This window comes from Alosa pseudoharengus, unplaced genomic scaffold (assembly GCF_046254945.1).
Source record: "Alosa pseudoharengus isolate Yale_2024_CS ecotype anadromous, Long Island Sound unplaced genomic scaffold, YU_APseudo_1.1 YU_APseudo_1.1_scf_10, whole genome shotgun sequence".
NCBI classification, from domain to species: domain Eukaryota; kingdom Metazoa; phylum Chordata; class Actinopteri; order Clupeiformes; family Clupeidae; genus Alosa; species Alosa pseudoharengus.
This window is the reverse complement of record NW_027468565.1, coordinates 18,904,163-18,931,693: the sequence shown is the minus strand read 5'-3', so window position 1 is coordinate 18,931,693 and position 27,531 is coordinate 18,904,163. Positions and strand designations below refer to the sequence as shown.

The following is a 27,531-nucleotide window of genomic DNA, read 5'->3' as shown; positions in this document are numbered from 1 at the left end:
TTTATACCCTTTGTATTATTGGTGAACTGTTTGTTAGTGAAATTAGTAATCTCTTCAACCAATTCAGGTGAGTTTATTGCCTGTATACATTTTTCAGAGCTATTAGGAGTCCATCTGTAGGTTAAATTAAGTTTAAACAGCTTAAATGTATGGTATAAAATTCTCGCCAAAAGTTTTCTGTACCAGTACCAAAGTTTTGTGCTTGTAAAAATATTTTGTGCTCGTAAAAAATATTTGTGTACATGTAAAGATAATTTGTATCTGTAAAAATATTTTGTGCATGTAAAAATGGTTTGTACATCTTCAAATCCGTTTTGTCACTGTGTAGAAAAAAGTTTTGTGAATTTGTGAACGATTTTTGCACGCACGGATTTTCCATTTGCAAGTGCGCATCTGTTTTCTACAGACATGAAACAGATCTACGGGTACGAAACGAAGTACAAAACATTTTTACAAATTTTCCCAAAACAGCCAATCACAGCACTGCTTACTGAACGGCCAGTCAGCCGATCAGCTCGCTTCTTTAATTCTGAAACGCTGGACATACCGCTCTGGGTACATCCATGTAAACACCACAGTCACTCAGAAGAGGTGAAACACTTAAAAAAGAAGAAGAGGCTGGGCTAAGCTAACGTCAAAGATACTGCTTTTATCAACCGTCTCTGCTAACGTTACGTGAAAGCACCGCACATATAACGTGGGAAATACAAAGGGAGGAATGACTAGTTGGAAAACACTATCATTAATAATAATAATACTAACCCTGTGGGAACAATAACTCTTAATGAGACACGCTTCATTTTTGTCCATAATGGTAAACTACCCAATTTCGTGTAAAAGTACAATGGTTAGGGCGTGTGAAATCCGTCTTTTATGTCCAGAATGAATGGGTCTTTAGTCAGCCTAAAGCCACCCTGAACTTTTTTGGTCATGTAACTGTTATGTTCTAGGCTAGCTAGCTTAGGTAACAAGCTAACTTAGCTAACAAGCAAACAGCTCAACTTAACTCTATTCCTTCCCTACTATGAATCTAATATCATTAACTAGAACTAATAAACAGTATAGTTTAAAACGCGAGCATTGGATAGGTAGTAGGTAACAATAGGTAATGGCAGCTAACTGGGCTAAGTATTGTCTGGGCTAAGCTAACGTCAAAGATACTGCTTTTATCAACCGTCTCTGCTGCTAACGTTACGTGAAAGCACCGCACATATAATGTGGGAAATACAAAGGGAGGAATGACTAGTCGGAAAACACTATAACACAATAACTATACAGAACAGTTATCATTAATAATAATACTAATGATCCAAATTTTATTAGTTCTAGTTAATGATATTAGATTCATAGTAGGGAAGGAATAGAGTTAAGGTGAGCTGTTTGCTTGTTAGCTAAGTTAGCTCTTCTTCTTTTTTAAGTGTTTCACCTCTTCTGACTGTGGTGTTTATGGTTATGGTTATGGTTATGGATTTAGCAGACGCCTTTGTCCAAAGCGACATATAAATACAAAACAACATAATAATATTTAAAAATGAACAGGGAACAGATTAAAATCTAGGTCAAATATAGTAAGGAGAATAGTTGTAGTACACAATAATATCAATTCAATCAATAGCCTAATAAAAAAGCAATGTAAAAAAGGGGAAAGGCAATAATAAAAACAATAATGTCAATTCAATCAATAATATAAAACAATAACATGCTAAGACTACATTAAGGAGAATATCAATAATAAACAATAATGTCAAATTAATTAACAGCCCAATTAAAATAAAACAACATTATATAAACCATAACACATAAGCGCTTAAACAACTAAGTATATGTTGAATAGGAATGTCTTTAGACCCCTCTTAAACGACCCAAAACTACCACAGGAACGGAGACCACTGGGCAGTTCATTCCACCAACATGGAACCAACATCGTTTACATGGATGTACCCAGAGCGGTATGTCCATGGTTTCAGAATTAAAGAAGCGAGCTGATCGGCTGTTCAGTAAGCAGTGCTGTGATTGGCTGTTTTGGGAAAATTTGTAAAAAAAGTTTTGTACTTGTAAATTCGTTTCGTACCCGTAGATCTGTTTCATGTCTGTAGAAAACAGATGCGCACTTGCAAATAGAAAATCTGTGCGTGCAAAAATCGTTCGCAAATTCACAAAACTTTTTTCTACACAGTGACAAAACGGATTTGAAGATGTACAAACCATTTTTACATGCACAAAATATTTTTACAGATACAAATAATTTTTACATGTACACAAATAATTTTTACGAGGACAAAATATTCTTACAAGCACAAAACTTTGGTACAGGTACAGAAAACTTTTGGCGAGAATTTTATACCATATAAATGTGCCACATACTCGACGCACCCGACCTGTAGCGCGACAATGTGACGTCACAGAAGCGCCGTAACCATTTATACTTGCGCTGGTGGTTTGTATTTTCTGTTGAGCATTCTTATGTTTATTCACTATTGAAGGTAACTGTGTTAATTTACCTCTGTACCTCACTTTGTTTCAATAAAATTGATTTGAAAAAAAAAAAAAAAAAAAAAAACTCGTGCTGGTGGTTGCAACACTAGTTGCAATATTCTCCTGAACAGAGGTGTCGCTGTTATGAAAAGATTAACGCTAACTACGTTACACAGCAGAAGAAGCTGCAGTAAGAAACACTAGTAGCTAGCTTCTGTGATGATGGTGCTTCAGACTTTGGTTGCTACTATTCACAACTACCACCATCATCATCATCTAGTTTCCAAGGTATGCGCACAGGTAGATAGATAGATAGATAGATAGATGGATATGTATAGATAGATACTTTTGTCATCCTGAGGGAAATTTTAATAATTTAAACAGTTTAGTTAGCTGGCTAGCTAGCTAGCAGCTGGCTGAGTTTGTGTAATTTCCTGAAGTGGAAATAGATTTTGTGCAGGCCTTAATAGATATCCTTTGTTTGAAAATAAATAGTTTCTATTCTTTCCTCTTAATTCCATGTGTTGCAACTCTCGCTGGTAACTTTGTTAACTTATCCAGCAAACTATTAAAAATTCATGACTGTAACAAAACACTGCAACTCTCGCTTGCCCTCGAACTAGTCCATCTTCCTGTTTCCGCCTTGTCTGAAAAAAAAAATGAGTGGTGCGCTACCATGTGCTACACGGCCAAAACCCTGGCGCGCCAGAGAGGTCTACAGGTACGTCATTTTGACGTTGCATTGTCGCGCTACCGGTCGGGTGCGTCAGGTATGTAGAAGCCTTTACTGGGCTCCGTGTTTGTGTTTGTGGATTTTCCATCCATTTTAAGAAACACATTCATTTGATTGTGGTCAGAGAGAGGAGTTTGCTGCCTGACAGAATGCATTGAAGGAGGAGGGGTCCATGTCAGTGACTGCGTAATCAACTACACTACTGCCAAGACATGAACAATATGTGAACCTCCCTAAAGAGTCCCCTTTTGTCCTGCCATTATAATCAAGTAAGTATAAGCATAAGTATATACAGGCCTAAGGCTTGACAGAGGTGCACTAACTCTCTACCACTTTTATTTACAACATAATCAAGGTTATTTCTCTAGTGGAGGTTTGGTGTGGTGTATAGGGTATTTCTACCAAATACATGGCTATTGCCCTGTGGGTCAGTCTGATCAAGCTCATATCCTGTTCTTGCGTTAAAATCTCCACACAACAGCACATTTCCCTGGGCCTGGAAATTGCTTGCCTCTGTTTGTATTGTGTGGATGAGCTCTCCATCAAAACAAGGTGAGTCTGCTGGGGGGATATATACTGCACAAAGATATATGCTTTGTTTTGATATGCCAATCTCATTATCAATTTTTACCCAGCAGTGGGTTTTTCCTGTTGTGATAACAGAAATGTGTTTGGCAAGAGTCTCCCTAAACCACACCAAAAGTCCTCCTGAGGTGTGGCCACGTCTCACTGTTTTTGTATTGTGGAAGGGTATCAATATTTCCCCAAAACCTGAGGGACAACCAGTGGATGTGTCTCTACCACACCATGTTTCAGTCAGGATGAGAATATCAACATTTGTAATACACTAAGAATTCAGGGTCCCCACTTTTCAGTCCAAAGGCTGAAGAGTAGAGGCCCTGGATATTCCAGCAGCTAACAACAAATGAGCATATTTTAAATCATCTGGTTGGACCATTGTGAAACAGATATGCAAATAACAACAGCAATCATATAGCTTATATTGGTAAATTACATAGAAATGACTTATGGTGGACAATTCTTTTTTTTTTTGGTTACTGGGCACAAGCCAGTAACCTACTGCAGAGAGTGTGCAGCATTTCTTTTATCTCTCCAAGTTGGTTCCTTTCTGGGAACGTTGGTTGGATGTTAGGAGACTGTGTGGCTACTGCCGCAGCGTAGCTTTTAGATACAACCTGTGGCTGTGGCCTCTAGCTTGGCGATGCAGCTTGATTCACTTTCTTTCTGCTCTGTGGATTGACTTGGTGGCGGAATGTGATGGCTCTGGGGGATAGTGACATGTGTAAGAGCTGCGGGATATGGTGGCCCGGGTACTGTTTTGCCTTCTTGGGAATGGGGAGGTGGGGGGTGGGGCCTGGGAGGTGGCACAAAGCTGGTTGAGGAGGGATTACGGCCTAGGGCAGCATCTTTAATGGTCTTTGCAAAAGACCTCACACCTTGTTGATGGAGATGGATTCCGTCATACATGTCACGGAGGCTGATGGTGGGGTTATGTGCCAGGTGTACATTGGGCAGTGTGGCACATCTCCTGCTGATTTCGGTGTTGATCCCGTTGATGACATGTGGGGTGGTGTCATGGCGTGGCAGCAACGTTGAAATCACAATGCGTGACGTGGGGAACTCCCTCCCTGCTCTTTCTAACACTTTCAGGAGAGCTTCAGTTGTACCAGCTCTAAGAGTATGGAGGTCATTTGTCCCAAGGACGTCCTTCCTCAGGAGCTGCTGGGCATGTTCTGTGGTGCTGCAGGGCCTAACTGTCACCTTGTGCTTCGGGAAAAGCCTTTGTGGGTCCAGGAGCCGCCTGTTGTAGTCCATCAGGATTGCGATGTGCTGGCTCTTTTTTTCCTGTTCATCTGAGTCTGAGGCTGAGAGATGTTTAAAAGCTGATCTTGTACTTCTTGTAGCTGTTTTGTAATGGCTCTCTCCCTGCTTGTACTGTCCTCTTTCATTTTAGCCATCTGTGCACGGAGGCTGTAGTGTTCCCCTTGCACCTGTTTGAGGGTCTCCCTGAGCTCAGTGATGGTTTTCATGTTCTCAATCTTCAGATGCTGGATTTCCTCTCTTAGTTGTTGGATAGAGCTACAGTCTCTTATCTTTGTCCGCATCAGTTATTTAAACTTTGTGTAATCCATTTCTAGCACAGCTAGGCTTTCTGCTATTTGCCTGTTATTTGGTAGTGATGGAGAAGTAGTAATATGTAGAGGGGGCTGTGGCTCATTTTCCTCTTCAGAGTCCAAAAGTTCAGCAGCATCACTTTTGTTTACTTTATCCACTTTTTAGAGATGGGAAAGCTTTCTCAAAGAATAGCAGATGTTCTTCACTCCCTTGTATGAGTACTGTGCCCTTAGTGTAGTGTAGGGTCTTCATAGTATAGTAGTAAGTATAGGGTCATCAGTGTCCAGGTTTCCGTCTTTGCATATGGTCAGCCTTCCACCTCTTCCAATGCCCTCTTTTGATACATGTTTAAAATGGGATTCCAAAGCAGATTTCCAAGAGGGTATTGTTGTGGTATGGAAGATAAGTTATTGATGGTCTTTCTGTTATTGATTCTGACAAAGTCTGCATAGAGTTTGTGTGGATTATCTTATACTTTATACTTATACTTATACTTTATACTTATCCTTATACTTTTTCTTAGCTTTATCAGAAGTGCAGCGGGCTGGGAATTCTACTTCTCTGCATAGAGAGCCGAAGTCACGCCCTTCTACTTCCGGTCCATGGGACCTATCTTTCAAAAAAATATGAACGGGAGTTAATGGATAGCAATTATTTTTTGGTCCCGTTTGAATTCTGCCACGAATTTCACATATGATGTGTGTGAATTTAAAAGATATTTTTTCACGTCAAGAAAGTACTGTTGTTCGATAGACTTAAAAAGTTATGTTGGTTTTGTGCGAATCCGCTCAGTGGACTACATCTCTCGTCTCGAACGATGTACGTCACCAACGTAATGAAACGATAAGATTAACTGTTATGCTAGTTAACGGTTACATCTTGCTGCCTGCTATGTCACTTAACAGTATCTTATGTACAGTCTATGGACGAATACAACTTACCTGATATATTTAATCGTCTGACTCGTGGTATTTTCAGCAAGGAAAGCCCAATTAAGACCTGTTGCTGGTATGCTTGTACAAAACACAGTTACGAAACAAACTGCAAATGTCTTTACATGAAAAATTGTCTTTAAAATTGACAAACATCATATGGGTAATTCAAGGCACAACTCGATCGGGATCAGGAAATAAATTATCTTTCCCCATTGACTACCATTCATATTTTTTTGAAAGATAGGTCCCATGGTGGCGTGACTGAACGGAAGGGGCGTGACTTCGGCTCTCTATAGAGTGTACTGTTTACCGTCTCCTTGGCAACAGTAACAGTTCAGTGACGGCAGAGCCCGTCTACGGAGAGCCTCCCCACTCTCTATTAATCCCATACAAACCGAATTTGGCTGCAGTTCACCAGAGTTCACCTAGATGGCGATCGCGGGCGAGTCCAAAATACATGGGGTCCTATAGAGCTACATGGCTACATTTATTGTTTTCACCTATTTAACAACTGAAACCCTCAGATTTTATTTTATTTTTCGCAAAATGGATATGGATTATCAATCAAAAGTGAAATAATCCGGGAGTCATGTCCTTTCGTTTTCTTACAGGTTGGGTCGTTGTTGCCCATAACACGCTAGGCTAGCATTGATGCTATGCTATGCTATGATCATGCTAGTGAATGACGTCATTGACACGTTTGAAAGGCTTTTTAGAACAATTAAGTGACTTTAAAAAAATATAATACTCAACCAAGTGTATTGTCTTTGCCTCCCCTTTCGAATACAATATTCAAATTACTTGAAAAAAAATTATATCCCGAGAAAAGTGGATTTTGAGGGGTACAGCTTCATAGACCTCCATTCATTCTGGACTTGCCCGTGAGCGCCCCTAGATGCAGTAGCCTACCACACCGGAAGCGTTCCGAGAGTGAAGGTTCTCCCAGAGCCCGTTTACGGAGAGCCGGATCACTCCCTATTAACTCCATTGTACCTGCAATATGTTGCAGTTCCGCTAGGGGCGATCACGAATAAGTGCAAAAACAATGGGGGTCTATGGAGCTAGACGGCTAAATTTGTCTCTTTCACCTGGTTGTCGTTGAGAAATTGAAGATTTGATTGTGGTTTCTGCAAGCTCAATATGGATTATAGGTCAAAAGTTGAATGAACGAGTAGTCACGTCCTTTCGATTTCTTACAGGTTGGGTCGTTGTTGCCCACAACACACTAGCTTTCTGCTAATGAATGACGTCATTGACACATTTGAAAGGCTTTTTAGAACAAATAAGTGACTCAAAAAATATAATACTCAGCGGTTTGTATTTTCTCTGCCCCCTCTTTTGACTGCAATATTCGAATTTCTGGGCACAAAATTATATCCCGAGAAAAGTGGATTTGAGGGGTGCAGCTCCATAGGCCTCTATTCATTCTGCACTTATTCGTGAGCGCCCTCATGTGGAACCAGAAAAGGAACTGCAACCAGTTCAGAAACCGGAAGTTTGGTTTGGTTCTCCCCTTATTAGACATTCTCTGGTGACAGGAACTTAAGTTTAGCTAATAGTTAGCGCTTTTTTAGCGATTAGCAATGTAGCTAGCAGTTAGCGATTAGCTAACTATTATTTAAATAGGCAGACTACAGATTTATAATTATTGAATGTCCAAAAACTTTCGACGGTTCGTTTCTTTCATCCACTCCTTACTTCCCGGTTTGCTTTTAGTGCTTGTTGTTGGATGATTTAAGGTAGGTAGTCTCTGTAGTTAGGTTAGCTTCAGGTTGGATTCAGCTAGCATTCTAACGATGATAATTTCCAGTGGCACTTCACCAAACGGTTAGCGGTTTGTGATCAGTGATGTCTTGAGGTTTGTCCACTTCATTAAATTAGAAATAAAAATTAGAATAATGCTCTTTAAGACTTCGTGCAGTTGTTAAGATAGTTTGTTTACCTAATCTGAGTCATTTTGGTCCAAAATCCAAGGATTTTCAGGAGCTCATTATGTTCATGACTGAAGGTTTAGAACGTTCATTTCTCTCTCGCTCTCTCTCTCTCTTTCTTTCTCTCTCTCTCTATCCCCCTCTCTCTCACACACATACACACACTCCCTCTCTCTCTCTCTCATACACACACACACCTATTCTGTCTATCTCACCTGTTCCTATTCCTCTCTCTCTAGCTCTTTCTTTCTTTCTTTCTCTCTCTCTCTCTCTCTCTCTCACACACACACACAATCGCTCTCTTCCTTATCCTCTCTTCTTCTTTCTCTCACTAACATCCACATCAACCCCTTTCTGTTTCTTAATCATTTTTGATCCCTCTCTTCTTACCTCTCCCTCCCCTCCTCTTCTCTCACTCTCTCTCCCTCCCCCTCCTCTCTTCTCACCTCCCCCCTCTCTGTCTCTTTGACATGTCTGTCAGAGCCTGACTCTCTTCCTTCCCCTCTAGTCTTCTACATCTTCTTGTTCATGTCACACATTTTATATTTTAATAATAATTCCTGCCACAGCATTAGCTCCTTTAAGCAACGTTCCCTTTGCACTGCAGGGCTTAATTCAATACACTCCAATGATAACTCCATTTGTTACAATACTGGGCCGCTGACACATATTGGCAAGATTTCCACTGTGGTATCCACGGCAACAGCGGTACCCACTGACTCTACGGTACTGTAAGTACCCTTGTGGAATGTACAGCTGTGCTACCCTCACATCTGCATAGAACATATAGAGCCTGCACTTTACCTGCAGTGCATATCTCACCTAAGCCAATGAGCATGGATGCAAACACCTAGAGAAGAGTGAGAAGAGAGGAGGAGAAGGGTGAGGAAGAGGAGGAGGAGGAGCAGGAGGAGGAAGAACTACTTGCCTTGGTTGCACAGAGAGCCGAAGAAGCCGGACAGACATTCACAGTGCCCCGTGACGTGGTGGCACGGTCCGGTGCTGTGCACACACTGTGGGCATGACTGGCTACAGCGGTGACCATAGAACCCAGGGGAGCAGACTGGCACGCAGGGCACAAGAATGGTCACGGGAACGGCCGTGGGCAGAGAGAGGAGAGAGACAGACAGAGAATAGAGAGAAAGAGTAGAGAGGAATGGAGAGGAAGAGTAGGGAAGAAGAGTAGAGTAGAAGAAGAGTAGAGAAGAAGAGTAAAGGAAGAGTAGAGAAGAAGAGTAAAGAAGAAGAGTAGAGTAGAAGAGTAGAGAAGAAGAGTAGAGAAGAAGAGTAGAGTAGAAGAGTAAAGAAGAAGAGTAGAGTAGAAGAGTAGAGAAGAAGAGTAGAGAAGAAGAAGAGTAGAGAAGAAGAGTAGAAGAGTAGAGTAGAAGAGTAGAGTAGAAGAAGAGTAGAGTAAAAGAGTAGAGTAGAAGAAGAGTAGAGTACAAGAGTAGAGGAAGAGTAGAGTAAAAGAGTAGAGGAAGAGTAGAGTAGAAGAAGAGTAGATGATGAGGAAGAGTAGATGATGAAGATGGGCAGAGAGAGGGGAGAGAGACAGACCAGGTGAGGAGGACATGAAACGCAGGAGATGAGTGAGGTGGCAGAGACATGAGCCATTGGAGAGAAGAGGAAGAGAGGATGAGGAAGATGGACACAAGAATGGGCATGGCCATGGAGAGAGCAAAAGAGCAGAAGAGCATGGCAGGAGAGAGGGATGAGATTAGCACACAGAGCAGAGAGGAAGAGTAGAGAAGGAGAGAAGAGTAGAGAAGAAGAGTAGAGTAGAAGAGTAGAGAAGAAGAGTAGAGAAGAGTAGAGAAGAAGAGTAGAGAAGAAGAGTAAAGTAGAGAAGAAGAGTAGAGTAGAAGAGTAGAGTAGAGAAGAAGAGTAGAGTAGAGTAGAGAAGAAGGGTAGAGAAGAAGAGTAGAGAAGAAGAGCACAGTGGAATAGTAGATGATGAGGATGAGAAACATGATTGCAGGACAGAATCATGAGGGTGTGAGAAAGAGAACGAGGGAAGTGAATTAGTAAAGGTACTCACAACATTAACATTTAGAACACAAGCTAAAATAAAGAGAAGATAATGATATGGTAGCTGTCTAAACACACTCTAATCACATTTTAATTATACTTTTAAAATATATATTATGACTATGATATATATTATGATTCTAATTATATTCTAATTATACTTATAACATTGCATTCATTTCTGTAACTTGCTCCTTTCATATAGATGGCTCGCTCTCAAGGTCTTCACCACCAAACTAAAGCTAAAGCTAAAGCTGTTGTTGTCGTGTTGTTGTTGTTGTTGAGGGTGGTGTTGAGCGAGGTGTGTGTGTGGTGTTGAGCGAGGTGTGTGCTTGTATCTCTCATCCGTCAGCGGCTGTCAGTGACTGGGGCAGCGGTTTGTTTTTCTTCATTAAAGAAGTGGCTGCTCAGGTGCTTTAATTGCTGTTAGTGGGAGGGAGGCCGTGTGGAGTGTGGTGTGTGTGTGGATGTGTATGTGTGTGTGTGTGTGTGTATGTGTGTGTGTGTGTGTGTGTGTGTGTGTGTGTGTGTGTGTGTGTGGAGTGTGTGTGTGGAGTGTGAAGTGTGGAGTGTGGTGCTCTGTGGGTGGAGAGCAGTCGTCATTAAGATGATTGTGGAGAAGAGACTGTAAGGAAGGTTAAGCATGTGAGCTCCCTGTGCCTCTATTATCTGTTTTCTGTCAAACAAACACACACACACACACACACACAAACACACACACACACACACACACACACACACACACACACACACACACACATGCAGTCGAACAGGCACTCACACACACATGCACACCAAAGCATATCCTTCAATTGTTTTTTCTTTCCTGGCTTCCTTATCAAGCTTTGGATCTGGCTTTGGATTTGGAAAAAGCTCTATTCCTACCAAAAATCAGTGAGCTTGTTGAGAAAAGAGTATGTGTGTGTGTGTGTGTGTGTCTGTCTGTTTGTCTATGTGTGTGTGCGAGAATGTGAGTGGGGGGCCTGCTGATGAGCCTTCCCAGGGAGTCCGGCCAGAGGGGGCTCTCAGTGATTAAGATAGAAGAGTGTGTGTGTGTGTGTGTGTGGAGGGGGCCCACAGTGATTAAGAGACAGGCGCGTGATTAAGGGTTCACTCTCCAACGTTTATGACCAACGGGTAAGTGCTTCTCCTTCACCGCGGCCTCCTTACAGCATTAGACAGACAGAAAAGACAAGAGTAGGAGGAAGAGGAAGACACACAACCCTCCTCCTCCTCCTCCTCTTCTACTGAAGGTCAACACACTAATGGGGAGAGAAGAGGTCTGATTTTATTTCTCTTCTTTCTCTTTCCCCCTCTTTCTTTCCTTTCCTCTCTCTCTTTCCCTCTCTCTCTCTATCTCTCTCTCTCTGTCTTGTTCTTGGCTGACCTAGAGGAAGGAAAGCCGTTATGGGTCGGGGACGTTCAGAGTTAAGTGCTCTTTGAAAATGTTAAGATGACGAGAAAGTGAAATGGACATGAGTGCTGTATGTGTGTGTGTGTGTGCGCGTGTGTGTGTGTGTGTGTGTGTGTGTGTGTGTGTGTGTGTGTGTGTGTGTGTGTGTGTGTGTGTGCGGGGGTCTCACTTCTCTTGCAGGACGTCCCGCGGTACCCTGGTGCGCAGACGCAGGTCCCGTCCTCCGGCGAGCAGGAGCCGCCATTTTGGCAGGAGCACGTGTAGGAGCAGTTGGGACCCCAGAAGCCTTGAGGACATACGCTGTCACAGTGAATCCCTGAGGAGCAGAGCACACGCACACGCACACGCACGCACACACACACACGCACGCACACACACACACACACGCACACACACACAGTATTACTCCTGCCTGCATAATCAGAGGGAATTCACAATTATAAGCAGCCCTGGTGTGTAACAGGTGGCAGTGTGTGTGTGTGTGTGTGTGTGTGTGTGTGTGTGTGTGTGTGAGTGTGTGAGAGAGAGAGAGCAAGCAGCGGATGTCTGTACGCATTGAAGATGACAGAATCAGAAACAGTGAGCGAGGCTGCAAACATGAAAAGAGAGCATCGGCATTAGTGTCTTACACTTTCTGTCAAAGCATGGCCCAACTGTGGCTTTCGCATGCATACACACACACACACATACTGCCCTGCAGCTATGATTAAGAAACTGATGCAAGGTGAAGATTTGAACACAGAGGTGCAGAGGGGATTCATGAAAAAATCACTGTGTTTTACAGATCTAAGCAGTGTGCAAAACCAGGGTACACGAGTGTGTGATTATATTTTCCCTTTATCAGGCTCTCCATCAAACCCTTGCACACACACACACACACACACACACACACACACACAAAGGCAAAAGAGGATACACATATAATACAGACATGCTTGTATGCACACACACACGCCCATACACACAAGAGCATCTGGAAGGACGGTACGGAGCAGAGCTGTCCACCAGGACTCTGCAGTGACGTGGGCAAAGCAAACCATGAACTCTCTAACCGCCGCACCCGCCCACACACACACACACACACACACACACACACATCCTCGCCCCTTAGATTCCAGCAGTGCCATGTTTACAGGCAGCTGTCGGAGCGAGTTCCTGGCCCACTTTGTTTGCCATATGTATTTTTGATCAGGCAAGGACCCTCTCCATGCAGGGCAGAGAAGAGGAGAGGAGAGAGAGAGAGAGAAGAGGAGAGAGAGAAAAAGCCAAAGAGAGACAGAGGAGCAGAGGAGTGAGAGAAGCAAAGAAGAGCAGAGATGAGCAGAGGGGAAAGAGGAGTGAAAGAGAGATTGAAGTGGAGAAAAGAGAGAGGAAGTGCAGAGAAAAGAGAGAGGTGGAGGAGAGAGAGAGGCTGAGAAGAGAGAGCTTGATAAAGGAGAGAAAGAGAAGAGGAGGGAGAAAAGTGGAGGATAGAGAGAGGAGCAGATGAGAGAGAATGGGAGGAGAAAGAGAGAATAGCAGAGGATGAGGAGGAGAAGGGTAGAAGAGTGTAGCAGTGTGTTGACAGTGTGTTCATTAAGAGCCAGAGGCTCCCAAGAGCACAGCGGCCTCCTCTCCTATTCTCTTTCAGCTGCACTGGGGCCAACACAGGCACGAGTGCACACACACACACACACACACACACACACACACACAGAGAGACACACACCGCACACACACACACAAACATAGAGACACACACACAGACACACACACACACATAGACACACAAACACACACACACACACAGACACCGAGAGAGAGGAAGAGAAAGAGGAAGAGAGAGAGGTAGAGTGGGAAGGATGGAGGAAGACAAGGAGCAGGAGAAAGGGGGATGGATAAAGACTAAGAACGCGAGGGAGGACAAGACAGAGAAAAACAGAGAGAAAAAGAAAGAGGGAGAGAGAGAAAGAGATAAAAGGCAGTAAAACAGACAGAGAAAGAGAGAGACAGAAAAAGAGAGAGAGAAAGTGAGAGTGTTTGCCAGATTGCCTGCTGTGGAAGAGAGGAAGAGTCCCTGGCCCCTGTTCAACTGATCCCCACATGGGTACACTGACTCAGGCTACCAGCGCGGTGTGTACACACACACACACACACATGTGCACACACACACACACACACACACACACACACACACACATGTGCATGCACACACACACACACACATGTGCACAGCAGGAACACACATCTGTACCACACCACACTGGGCCAGTGTATGATGACATGTGCAACAGATTGGTGCAATCAGGGGGAAACCGAGGGTGCGACCGCCGCCGCCAAACAGAGAGGATTCTCTCACGCTCATATAGAAATACAGAAACAAACTGCCGCCGCTAATCAGAGAGGATTCTCTCATGCTCATATAGAAATACAGAAACAAATCCAGCATCAAGTAAACACAAACAAATACAGGACATTTACAAATAGAATCATGCAAAGACAGTGCAACAGTTGTCTACTAAATGTCTGTTCTAGCACTCGGCAGATATACATACATTCACAGCCTTTATACCCACTCACATGCTAATGAACTTGGTCTCTCACACACTCACACACACGCACATACAGAGAGAGAGAGAGAGAGAGACTGTATCGTTGCTTTCATGCTCCAGTCTTCTCTCCAGAGCCTCATTTGAAATTTCCTTTAACAAAGGCACGGCCATTACAGCAGCATTAGAGCAGCACCTTTGAATTAAACCTATGCTCAAGTCAGCAAGCAGGGACGCACCTGCCACTGCTTTGTACCGGAGACGGAGAGAGAGGGAGGGAGAGAGACAGAGAGAGAGAGAGGGAGAGGGAGAGAGAGTAGGGAAGAGAGAGAGAGGGAGAGAGAGATGACTGCGCTGATGAGGTGTGTGTCTATGAGGTTTGTATGGTGGTTGGGGGGGGGTGTGACTATGAAGTGTGTATGGTGGTTGGGGGTGTGTGACTATGAGGTGGGTATGGGGGTTGGGGGACAGGCGATTAAGACAAGCTCAGCCACCAACATCAAAGTCAGGGCGAGCGCAAAGCGTGAGGCATTTCAGCTACTGCTGGGATGGGCAGAAAAAGAGTGAGACGAAGATGATGAAAAGAGAGAGAGAGGCGGGGGGGGAGAGAGAGGTCTCTCCTGCTTTTATTGTCAGTGATGAGGGGGAGTAGTGCGGTGCTCTTGGAGTCTAATGGTGACAAACACGGAGGCTTTGTAGCCCAGAGAGGGAGCAGAAGAAAGGAGCAAGCCGCCCCAACTCAACACCCCCTCACACACACACACACGCACACACCATCAGACGGACGGCTCCACTGAGGAGGGCCAGGGGTCCCACTGCCAATTTTCAGGGAGCCAAGCCAGAGTGCTGGGGCTCTCATTCTCTCACTCTCTCTAACACATACACACACACACACACACAAACACACATACACACACACACACACACACACATAGTGTATACATGCAGATACAGTGTCTGTATGAATATTATGCATATATATATATATATATATATATATATATATATATATATATATATATATATAATTAAATATGGCAAGCCAGAGGCTTTTAATAATCACTGTGATTATTATTTATAATAATCATATATAATATATATGAGATATATGTGTGCAAACAGATAATTTGATTTGTTAGTGAGAGAGGTGAAACCATGGAAACAGTAACATAAAGAACATAATTGGCACTATTTAACAATGTTACAAGAATACAAATATTTTTAAGCTGAGAAATGGCTGATCACTAAAATGACCTCAAAGCGTAAGCTGTAGACAATGTGCTTTAAGATGCACACAGATCAGCTCCTTTTGGTCTTCTCCAAAGTCCAAGGATTAAAGGTAATGGACATTTCCTAGAAGACATATCACCATTGCGTTAACTGATGCTTTTGGTCACACACACACACACACGCAAACAATACCAGTACAGAAAGACAAACCGTGGAAGAAAGGCACACCAGTCCCATACACACAGTGAGAGTAGATGTACTGTATGGGAAATGCTTTCATGTCTAAAATGAAAAAGACTTCTGACGTGTCATTATAAATACAATGAAATAATAAAACCTGAAAGCGAAAGCCAAGACTATGACCTAATTGCCTCGCCTTGTGGAGAGCTTCAAAACATTCATTGCACAGAAAGGGGTCTCACAGAAAGCTTAAAGTAGTTCAGCTGTGTTATGCAGAATTCTCTTTACAACGGCTCTTTACATTTCCACCAGCATGGGTGTCAGTTCTTTGTGTGATTTTCCTCCATGTCAAAACTCTTGAGCGAACAATGTTCTTTGGAGGTCTGTGTGTGTGTGTGTGTGTGTGTCTCTCTTTCTCTCTGTGTGTGTGTGTGTGTGTGTGTGTGTATCTCTCTCTCTCTCTTTCCCTCTGTGTGTGTGTGTGTGTGTATCGCTCTCTCTCTCTCTCTCTCTCTCTCTCTCTCTCTCTCTGTGTGTATGACTCTAATAAGGCAGAAATAAATAAGATGGGAGAGCATGGCTTTCTTCAGGGGGACTCTGACAGGACAGCAGCTGGGTGGCAGAAGCTCACTGAGGAATCAGAGTTTAAATTGAGTTCAGAGAGTTAGCTCTGCTCTACTCCATGGACTCGTCATCTCTTATAAATACTGTCACTCGCAACACACAAGAGCACTTTGGGACCAGGACTGACCTGAACAGGGCAGGGCCAGAAGACCCATCAGGTCCAGATTTTGACAGGACCAGGTCAGAGCCACAAACATTCCTGGACATGGACAGTCTGATGTTTGTGTAGCTTATCAAGCCGAGAGTACTTTTACCTACATCAAGGCTTTACTTACACCAACGCTTTGGAGAAGGAATCCTGACGATACAACGCACACATGTGAAAGTATAACATGCCTGACCTGCAAGTGGCTTGTTATGTAAAGGCATCTGCTGATTAAATATACAAAATGAATGCAGTACAAACCACCTCTTTCTTGCATATCTTACCATCCTCCTCACTCTGGCACTATGCTTGAGGGCAAGATCAATATTAGAACGTTTTAATTACTGTTTCAATTGTACATATGGGCATTTTCAATCAAGTCCCTACTTTTTATAGTCATTCCCTAACTTACAAAAGTCAACGCACTTCCCTTTCATTTCAATTGAGCATATGATCTTGTCTTTTCCATGTTGAAAAATGACTAGGGTATTTGACCTCACTTTATTGTTATACCTTAGTAAAACATGAAAATACTGTTGAAAGTTTACAGACACTCTAATTAACTTTCTTAACTTTGAAGTTGAATGTAAATGGGAAAAAAAAGCTTCCATTACATTTTGTTCCTAGATGTGTTATTAATGGTGTTTGTTAAAGATATGTATTTCTTTATGAGAAATGTTTCTCTTCAAGGTTGGATTCTTCCTCATTGTTTTCACTGTTTTTAGTGAACTTTACTCCTCTGTCACCATGGCAATTACTTCAAAACATGTTCTTAAAGCACAGGGACTAAATCGAGACAATGCAGATAATAAAGAAACTTCAATAGAACAAACACAAGTCCGGTAATCCGGTTTTTAAGTTGTAATGCAATAATGTGCCGATAATTCTTTTTCCGGGTCCAATTGGTCCCAGAGCCGCTCATTATTTTCCATGGACAGTAAAATAAACTATTTTTTTCCGCTATTCAGAGTAGCCTATAAGAAAATTGCCATTCTACTACTCACTTGTTGCCTCATCCTAATAAAATCCTATTTGTCGCTGAGGCCTGGACGTTACCCTTGAATATATGATCTAGTGGCACAGGCACACTAATAAGGAGTAATAAGAGTTAAGAGATTTTATTTTGCCCTCACTAAAACGGAGGAGATGGTGACTGTTTACAGGTTGTGAAAACCAGCTGGCTGCGCTAGTAAACGTTTTTGGACGAAAAAATGATGTCGCTTGGGCCCATGAGGTCGGACTTAACAACCGAATGATACTATACAAATGCATACACGATGGCCACAAGAGAATGCTTGTGTTCCAGTCCACAATCCACATGTTTGTGTGAACAGGGAGCCCTTTCAGCAGTATTCAGTGTGCTGATCCATAGCTGACCACTGAGGCAGCTGAGAGAGATCCTAGCTGATATTACATAAAGGCTGACATGGTTTGAAGGAGGTGCCTGGGGATCTCTCAGCATGCATTATACTGAGTGCCATTCCTTTTTTTAATCATTTAAAATAATGCTAAACTTGCCCACTGCTTCCAATTGCAATTAGATGTATTAGCCTCATAAAAAATAAAAAAAGAGAAAATGTTTGGACACCAAACATGACTTGGCTGATGGACTACTTTAGCAGTACCCCAAATCTGTGCAAATCTAATTTTTAATCAGTGGATGTGAAGGGATGTGTGTCTCTCTATTCTTGCACCCTGTAATTGGCCTTCATCAAAGAGCATCTTTCTTTTTTTCTCACAGTACTAGAGATGCAGTTATTAATACATTCTCATGACAAAAATATAATGAAATAAAGTAATATAGGCTAATATAAATTATATAGCCTACATTGTGTTATACAACAGTTAGGTCTGGTTGAGCTATTTATTCTTTTTTGTTTGGACAAGAGGCATCTTAAGTGGCGATGTCCCAGCACATCCCCACTCAAGACTTTTTACTGCTAGTAATCACTTTGTGTATTGCATTTAATTACCAACACAAACGTTCTATTAGTTCATAGTGAGAGAGCAGCAACGATTTCATAACGTCACCTTCATAGACTGTATATATAGAACTATATTATAGAATTGCGTTTCTGAGAAACTGCAAGAGTGGGTTTGATCAGGCGCAGTTTGCCAAAAGGATTGCAACAGTACCTCATCTTTAAAAATAGGGCACATGGATCAAAAGTTATCTGCATTAAGGCAATATCCAATAAGCCAAAACGCATAAATAACACGGTTGCTATGGTGTTAGGGTCACATTAAAGGACAATTCCGGCGCAAAATGAACCTGGGGGTTAATAACACATTTGTACGAGTTCGACCGTTCGCTGGGATTTATTTTCATGCTAGTCGAATGTGACCAGTTTTATTGCAAACCGCTAATTAGCTTTTAACGCTAGCCTTCGGGGCACACGTACAGTAGAAAGAAATCGCTATTTCTATACCACTAAAAAGGCTCAAAATAGCACCACACTTAAACAGTAGCATAATGAGGGTCTCTACATGTAAACCGAAGCATTGAGAACTTTGTAAGTGTACAGGCAGTTTATTAAAAAGAAACACATTACCGTTCACGTCTGGTTGTTCACTAAATGTGAACTAAAATCATGTAATTTGCTCAATATAGGCCTATCAGAAATAAGCTCCGATGTAACATAACTTGTATAGTGTACTTACTTAGTGGATGTCCATCTGGTCTCTCTGGTATGGATCGCCGCCTCCAATTTCTTTTCGGGACATGGAAAAAAGTTTCAACTACAGCCCTGTTTATCAATGAGGGGGAATCTTCAGACAAAACACTGCGTCTCTTGGGGGTCAAGACGCAACAGGTCCCACTCCATGCAACACAGGCACTCCTCTTCGGTGGCTATAGCTTCACAATGTCCGCAGGTAGCCTACAGTTTCTAGAAGTGCGAGGCTGTGTGCAGCATTGACTACAGGTAGCTCTCTCTCTCTCATAGCCCTTTCACGGAGCTCCGCAGCTCTTCGTTGGTAGGCTATATTCCGACGTCCAATAAGGGTTCATCCTCGATGTCTTCAAATTCGTTCAAATAGCCTGCCATCTCTTATGTCTCCTGTTGCGTTCAGTGCTTCTCTTTTGCACAGTCCTTTCTTTCAGCAACAACGTTTCACATGAGATTCACTTCACATCCCAGAGTTTCGTTTTCCCAAGGCGCCTGCCTGTATGTGAACCAGACGTGAACGGTAATGTGTTTCTTTTTAATAAACTGCCTGTACACTTACAAAGTTCTCAATGCTTCGGTTTACATGTAGAGACCCTCATTATGCTACTGTGTAAGTGTGGTGCTATTTTGAGCCTTGTTAGTGGTATAGAAATAGCGATTTCTTTCTACTGTACGTGTGCCCCGAAGGCTAGCGTTAAACACTAATTAGCGGTTTGCAATAAAACTGGTCACATTCGACTAGCATGAAAATAAATCCCAGCGAACGGTCGAACTCGTACAAATGTGTTATTAACCCCCAGGTTCATTTTGCGCCGGAATTGTCCTTTAAAGTGGTGGTTGCTAGGTTCATTAGCATGGTTGCTATGGTGTTGCTAGGGTAATTAGGATGGTTGCTAGGGTGTTGCTAGGGTACATATGGTGGTTGCTATGCAAAATAACGTAGTTGCTATGGGGGTTGCTATGGCTAAAGGTCGCAAAACCTGTGCTTTTAGATTTAAAAGTGATCGTTACTCGCTTCGTGTTTTAAATATAACGGCACAAATCCTGCACTTCATACAGAACTACTGCCGTTTTAGAGTTAGCTCCGCCATGTTGGATATTTTTTCAAGCAATGTACGTCTGTCAAGTAGTGTCACATTGCTTGGCAACGGTAAATGAAAAGGCTAGATTAACACTAAGGGCCCGTCCCAATACCTCCCCTACCCCTAGATTTTTGCCCTAACCCTCGTTTTTGCGCGTGCACGTGTAGGGCTAGGGTGTCCCATTACTATAGGGAGCAAGGGGAAGTGCTATTTTGCCCTTAAAATCAACCCTCAAAACATAGCCAGGACCGATGCAGGCTTAAAACGAAGTGGGAGATGAAATTACCCTGGATACCGTGCGAGCTCAGCGAGCCGGCCAAATTTTTCATATATTTTCGCAAATAAGCATATTAAAATTTCGGAATATGTTGGAATATGTTAGCTGGATGCACATCTGATGGACTGTTGAGTTTTGAACACTAATGTTAGAAAATATCTCACGAAGCTCTCTGACGATGTTCATGATATCTGCTGAGTGCTTTGAGAGAGTCTGCCCATCAAATAACGTTATATATCTGATCACATGAACACGAATATCTTTGTTGATTAACTAGACGTAGATAAACCAGCACAGCCCACACAACAACGACAGCTGGAATGGGCATGTTCCTGAATGAAAATAGTAGCAGGCTACTACCGGTAGACACGTCGGCGCTGCGCGTGACGTAGGTGAGCACGTTCGCTACGCTAATTTGCATTTAGTGGTGTCCCAATTTATAGGGAAAGATCTTCACCTCCACTTCCCTTGTCGAGGGGGCTTTAATGTTGAGGGCAATCAAAACCAAGTGGAAGTTTTAAGGGGGGAGAAATGGGACGGGCCCTATGTCTAGAATCTTTGATTGGAACTATTAGTGTGGGCGGAGGATAAACGAACAAAACAATAATTAAATTAAAAAAAAAATAATAATAAATAAACGATAGAAAACACAATTTTGCATTTTAAAACTAAATTAATTGGTAATGGAACTGTTGTAAAAGCAATATCGCCATTGCAGTAATTGCCTTCGGCCTCGTAGGCTACCTATGCCACCAGTTGTGGCGAGCAGTGGCCATATCCAGCAGTGTCCATATCCTTTCACATCCCCGCTCCCACTATTGCTTAATTATATCACTATAAAAAGAACAGGATGAAGTAACATTCTTATAGAAATACCTCCTTCTAGCTAAAGAGGCCATTTTCTTTAATCTCCCTGTCTTTATCTGATAGCTTGTCCTAATAGCATACAATAGTCTGACAGTAGTGCAGTACTGAATGCTCTTTGACCACACTGAATCCACTGAAATATGCCACTTCAGGCGTATTTGTTTCGCAACGTGCGTTTAAAATCATTGCGAGGTATGTACAAACAGGCCGCAATGATGTAAAAGCGCAAACTGCTTGTCGCGGGAGCTGAACATGGCTAATTGCGTTTTTCGTGTCATGCATATGCATTCATGGGAGGATCCAGGGGAAAGTGGGAGTTTAGCGTAAAAAAATGGGAGGAGAAGCGTAAAGAGCGCTTAATTATGTATTCCGCAGTATGTACAAAGACTGCTCCTGAAAGCGCACGTCTATTCTGCGCCTAAATACTTCCGCCTTGTAAAAGCAGGTGTTAATCCAAAATGCAGTTCAATGCATCAATAAGAGAACCTTTCAAAGACAACAGAATCGCTATTTAGAGCACCAGTTTTGTAAGTATTTGTACTATCAAAAGCAACCTTAACTTTCGTTGGCCTTTTGAATGTCTTACTTTCACTTTCACGTCATTCACTTAAACTTTCCTACTTGCTAGATTTGACCAATTTTCCATAGCCTACGTGCACAAGTTCTTTGAGTAAAACTACTGATCTTCATTATCTCCCTGCTTGTTGACATCTTATCATGTATGGTATAATTTCATGATCACTAAACGTTTGATTCTTTTTAATGTTGTCATCAGTTAACTTCATTCAACTGCGCTTGTATAGGCTCTGCCATTCAGTTGTGGACGTTCGTAAATTGCGTTTATGGGCGGAGAAAGGCAGAGAAAGGCGCAGTTTACACTAGTTTGATAAATACGACGGAAACTTGGGTCTGACATCGTTCGCAATCTGCGGTTTGTCCATGACGCTGATAGCGCTACGTTCGCAAATGTACGTACATCTGGCCCTCAGTGTGTAAAAATTGTATCTGGGGCTTTCTGCTATATGAGAGCTATCACACTACTATTATTCCCAGTCATGGAAAATATAATGTTCAGATATGTGACACATTATTATAATGGCATTGTATAATAACCCTCATAGTAATAGGTATATTTTACATTTTCAAATGTATTTATTTGTTCCTTTTATTTTTCCTTCCAACTTGCTGAGGCCCCACTGGCACCCCCTTGCGGCCCCCACTTTGAAAACCACTGGCCTAATATAGCCTACTACAGAAGTCCGAAAAGCAAAAAATGTCCCACATTAGGGCAGTCCACCTGCTCAAACTGTTTTGGTCACTAACGCTCGCTCACATCGCATGGCGTTAGTCCATGGCATTGGAGGTCTACTAGGTGCTTTTCACTAAACTGAGCTGATGAAATGAGTTCTGGTTATTCTCTCTTGACAACCCAACCCACACATCCTTTCAAACATACAGAACTTTCAGATGTCCATTTCTTAGATGTGCTCTCTTTCCCTCCCTCCTTCTCTCTCATCCTCTCTCCCTCTCTTAATTTCTCTCTCATCCTCTCTCTCCCTCTCTTACCTTCTGTATCCTTTCTCTATTTTTCACTTTCTGTCTCTCCCCTCACTGAAACAGTGTGTGTCTCTTCATATGTGTGTGTGTGTGTGTGTGTGTGTGTGTCCATGTGTGGGTCAATGTGTGTGTGTGTATGTGTGTACAGTATGTGTCCATGTGTGTGTGTACAGTATGTGTATGTGTAAGTGCAAGTGAGAGAGAGAGAGAGAGAGAGCGTATGTGTGTGTAAGTGAGTTAAAGTAAGAGCGAGTAAAAGAGAGTGTGTATGTGTGTGTGTATGTGTGTGTATGTGTGAGTGTATGTGTGTGTATGTGTGAGTGTATGTGTGTGTATGTGTGAGTGAGCATAAGAGACAGAGAAAGCAAGAGAGAGAGAGAGAGAGAGAGAGAGAGAGAGAGAGAGAGAGAGTGTGTGTGTGTGTGTATCTCTCTCTCTCTATCTCTCTCTCTGTCAGGGTGGGCTCTGTCAGGCCTGCGAGGCAGCCCCCTGGTGTCTCTATTAGGAGAGGCAGATGGACTGGACCCTGAGCCCGTTTCGGAGCGTAAGCTCGCCCGGCGTTCCGTTTCCCGCTCCCCCACCCGGATAATGAAGCTTGCGCCGCATCCCGAAATAAACACTGCCCCTCGCCCAAGGGCCTCTGATGGAGTGGAATGGAGTGGACCAGATTAACCCCCCACCCCACCTCCTCCTCTCACCTCCAGGCGGATATTTTCCTGAACAGAGCAGAGGGGAGACATGAGAAAAAGGGCTTAACTGAGGGAGAGAAAGAGACATGAGAAAAAGGAGAGAGAGAGAGAGATGTGAGAAAAAGGGCTTAACTGAGGGAGAGAAAGAGACGTGAGAAAAAGGAGAGAGAGAGAGAAAGAGAAAGAGACGTGAGAAAAAGGGCTTAACTGAGGGAAAGAAAGAGACATGAGAAAAAGGGCTTAACTGAGGGAGAGAAAGAGAAAACAAGAAGCACGGTCATTGCTAGAAGCTGACGTGGGCATGCTGCTTTTTCAAAGTGCAGAGTAAAGGTAAAAGTAGTAAAAATAGTAGGTATGTTTGTGAAAATGTGTGTCTGTGTGTGTGTGTGTGTTGGTGTGCCTGTGTGTGTGTGTGTGTGCGTGTGTGACTGTGTGTGACTGTGTGTGTGTGTGTGTGTGTGTTGGTGTGTGTGTGTGTGTGTGTTGGTGTGCCTGTTTGCGTGTGAGAGTGAGAGATACACTCTGCAGATAGAAAGAAAGGAAAGCCGGATCATAATGATATATTCGTTTTGGGCTGCAAAGCCGTGGAGACTTAACCTGACTCCGCCAGATGGATTTGCTCCGCATATCCATCTGGGAACTTTTCATTGAAGAACTTTTGGGAAGGGGCGGACATACTGGTTAGCTGATTGGATAAACCATTTATCACCACCTTTGTTGGTTATCGACGGGCCAAATCAACCAATTAGATGAACAAAGTATTCTTCTAATGCCGTTTAACATACAATTAAGTTAGGTAACGTGACAAAGATGTTTTAACTTACCATTTATGAACCTAATCAATGACAATTCCCATCAAGTTTTCACGGTAGGCCCTACACTTCTGAAGATAGTATATTCCTCCATTATGAACTGGAATCAGCCATGGAGGATGTCTGTGTCGTTCATTCCTCCCAGCTGCATGGCTGAGACTCATAGCTTCACAGTTTACCCAGGAATACTTTCTAATTTGAATAAAACTTGCGCGATAGCTATGCTCATCTCTGTGGATGCCGTCATGTTGTTCGTTGCGTCACACCTCAACCCGCCTCAAAGCCAACGCTGATTGGACGTTCGTTTGGTGAACTGCTCCAAATTTTCTTTAACGGAAAGTATCCAGACTGATCTGCGAGTGAAACCCTGAAGCTCGTGAGATCAGGATGGTCTCACGAGGCTAGTGGAGACTTGGATCACTTAAATAGATACTTCAGCAATGACTATAAAAAAGTACTTTTGTCAAACCAGCGAGCTTAACTATTCCAAAACAATCCCACTTAGGCTCGGAGCTTACGAGCAATAAGACTCTTTATAAACACCTCGCCCTGGCTGTCATGCCTCTGAAAAGAAGGACGCAATTAAAAGAAGATTACGAGCCATTATTCAACGTGTTTATAGAAAAAAAATCTAATTAGCTCCTCATATCCAAACACCTCATCGCCATGGTTTCATGTGGAAATGGTAAATTTAATTACAGTGCATTTAGAGCCGAACGCTAAACGATTGTGACAGCACCAGAAGGGAGAAGTGAGAATGAGCCCACTAAAGGAGGGAGGAGATGGGGAGGAGGAGAGGAAGAACAGAATATGATGTCTAAACAAGTGAAGTGAGAAGGGAAGAAAGGTAGAAAGCAGGAGAAAAAGTTTAGCTCCCAAACCAGGGTTGATACATGTCAGCTGCTTCTGAGACGGCTCACTGGCTAGCTAGCTACACATTTCATGATGAATTTCAGTACTGACTTACTGACCGACTGACCGACAGGGTCACAGGCTGGCCGCTCTGCTCTGCTGCTGTCTTTGTGTTTCCTTAGATGACCAGGGCACTTCCTCCAAGTAAGGAAATGTGCTATAATGTCTGCTTGCTTGCACCTCGACACTCTCAAGACCTACCAGTACTGCCACAGTTTTTGTCTATGGACATTGTGAACATATAATGGATACATGGATAAATGGATAACCAATAAATCAGATGGCTCTCTAATCATCTCAAAAAGTCTGATAATGACCTGACAACGGATAACGATCAGTCCTGCTCAGTCCTTTAGTCATGACTGGCTTATTGTTTGTAGCTCTGAAACATCAAAGTCAAAATATCTCCTCATGTGACATGTCATCCCTAACAATTGCTTCCCAAATAAAAACAATAATAAAATAAACAAACAAACAACTGATGTGAGTAAATAAATAAAGAGTGTCATGGCTGCAGGGCAGTGGTGTGTGTCATCAGAGTTGGGGTGACTGAGCGTGTGTGTCAGTGACAGTGTGTGAGTGTGGGAGCTGTCATGGGTCACCTCTGTCCACCCCCCCTCTTCTCATCGTTCAGTGTCAGTGCTGCTCTACATGGCACGTTGTTAGCCATGTCGTTAGTGTCACTGTCGCCGTGTCAACAGCTCACCTGTCCAGCCCGCCAGACAGCGGCAGTGGCCGCTCACCGCGTCGCAGCCGTCGGCATGGTTACAGTCGCAGCGCTCGCGACACTCCAGGCCGTAGGTCCCCACCTGAGAGGAAAGGGGATGCACAACACGGTTACAGATGACACATCTGTTCTGCACGTTCCTGCACCACATCAGTAAGGCTGCCCGTCCGTCCGTCCGTCTACCACTGGGCTAGACTGAGGGGGAAAGACAAACTCATGCTGAATTAAGACACACAGTTTGGGCTGGAGTTCAGCTATTCTACCTTATAGCCATTTCACAATGTCAGTCTGTTGTGTCTTTTTGGTATAGACTTGGGTGCGGTGGTGGTGGTGGTAGTAGGGGCTAGGATTGTCAATGTAAATTTATCTGTTTCATATTTTTTACAATCGCACCACTTGATGTTTTCTTCTTTTCTCTCCCACAGTGTCACAGTTTTTTCAGGGGTGGAAATTTGTGTTCATTACAGAATGTTACACTGTATATTGTATTGGGTGACATCGCTATATTATAACCGTACTTTGGCAACACTTTATATGCACACACAGTCAAGCAAATTAACCGAATTTGAAATTGAAAATTTAGTTAGTCGTCTTGGCAGTAACGAAGAAAGCACAGAAGAATAGACCATACGATAAATTGGAGGGGAGAGATAGAGACAGACTGTGCTGGCCTTTTTCCATTTGAGATCAGGGCCAGCTCAAGGCTTTTCCACTGGCTTAAGCTCCGCTGCATAGCCTCAGCCTTCTGTTTCCATTAGGAGTTGCAATATTAGCAAACAGACAACATCTATGCTAGAAACATCTAAGCAGTGCTTTGCAATGGTGACATGAGTATACTAGTAATATACTACTACTAGTATACTAGGGCCTACTACTTTACCACTACACTCTCAATAGGGGTACGGTTGGGGTACATTTTTGTTCTTTTAGGTACAAGTTTTGACCCTGTACCTTAAAGGGAACAAAATTGAGCCCCTAAAGTAGCCTACTAATATGTACCGTTCCTGGATCATTAATGTACCTTTTCGCAAAGGGACCATATTTGTACCTAAGGGTACAAAAAGTACATGGCCTGTCACTCAAAAGTTGTTAGGGGAGGAGATTTGGGACGAGAGCAACCGTTATTTTCCCCTTAACTTTGTTCATCTCACTCACCAAGAAATGGAGCAACTTTCAGTGAGGAGCTTGGTGTGAGAAAACACATGTGCAGGATGGAATAATCTTTGTGGAAGAGGAGGCAAAGCTATTCAGAGGTAAGGTGTAGTTGCAATTTATCGAATTTCGGTTTGTAAATTGTAAATAGCCTACTGTTACAGTCTAATGGAGTCAGATTGTTGGCTAAAGGCTAACATTAGCATTCACTAGCAACTTAGCCTAGGTTAGCTATGAATTCAGATATTTTTAAATGGAGTTCAAACTCCTTCAATATTGCATGACTATCGTGATTTATGGTAAGGAAATGATTTGTGTGTGTGTTTTATCTACTATTTCCCATGTCAATGTTAAGTTTTTGTAGAAGCCAACTTTCACTAGCAATCATTATCCTAACTAGCTTAGCCCATAGATTATGAGCATATCCT

The 27,531-nt window shown here is 42.8% G+C and overlaps 1 protein-coding gene across 1 annotated transcript in view; it reads right to left on the bottom strand.

Moving 5' to 3' along the window:
- The window catches only part of megf11 (multiple EGF-like-domains 11), a 152,754-nt gene that overhangs the window by 23,235 nt on the left and 101,988 nt on the right, over positions 1–27,531 (bottom strand). The window contains exons 10-12 of the mRNA XM_076266581.1: positions 25,931–26,033; positions 11,822–11,968; positions 9,139–9,273 (exon numbers count right to left, since the gene is read on the bottom strand). Of these exons, the coding sequence (XP_076122696.1) occupies positions 9,139–9,273; positions 11,822–11,968; positions 25,931–26,033 (385 nt within the window). The remainder of the gene's footprint in view (positions 1–9,138; positions 9,274–11,821; positions 11,969–25,930; positions 26,034–27,531) is intronic.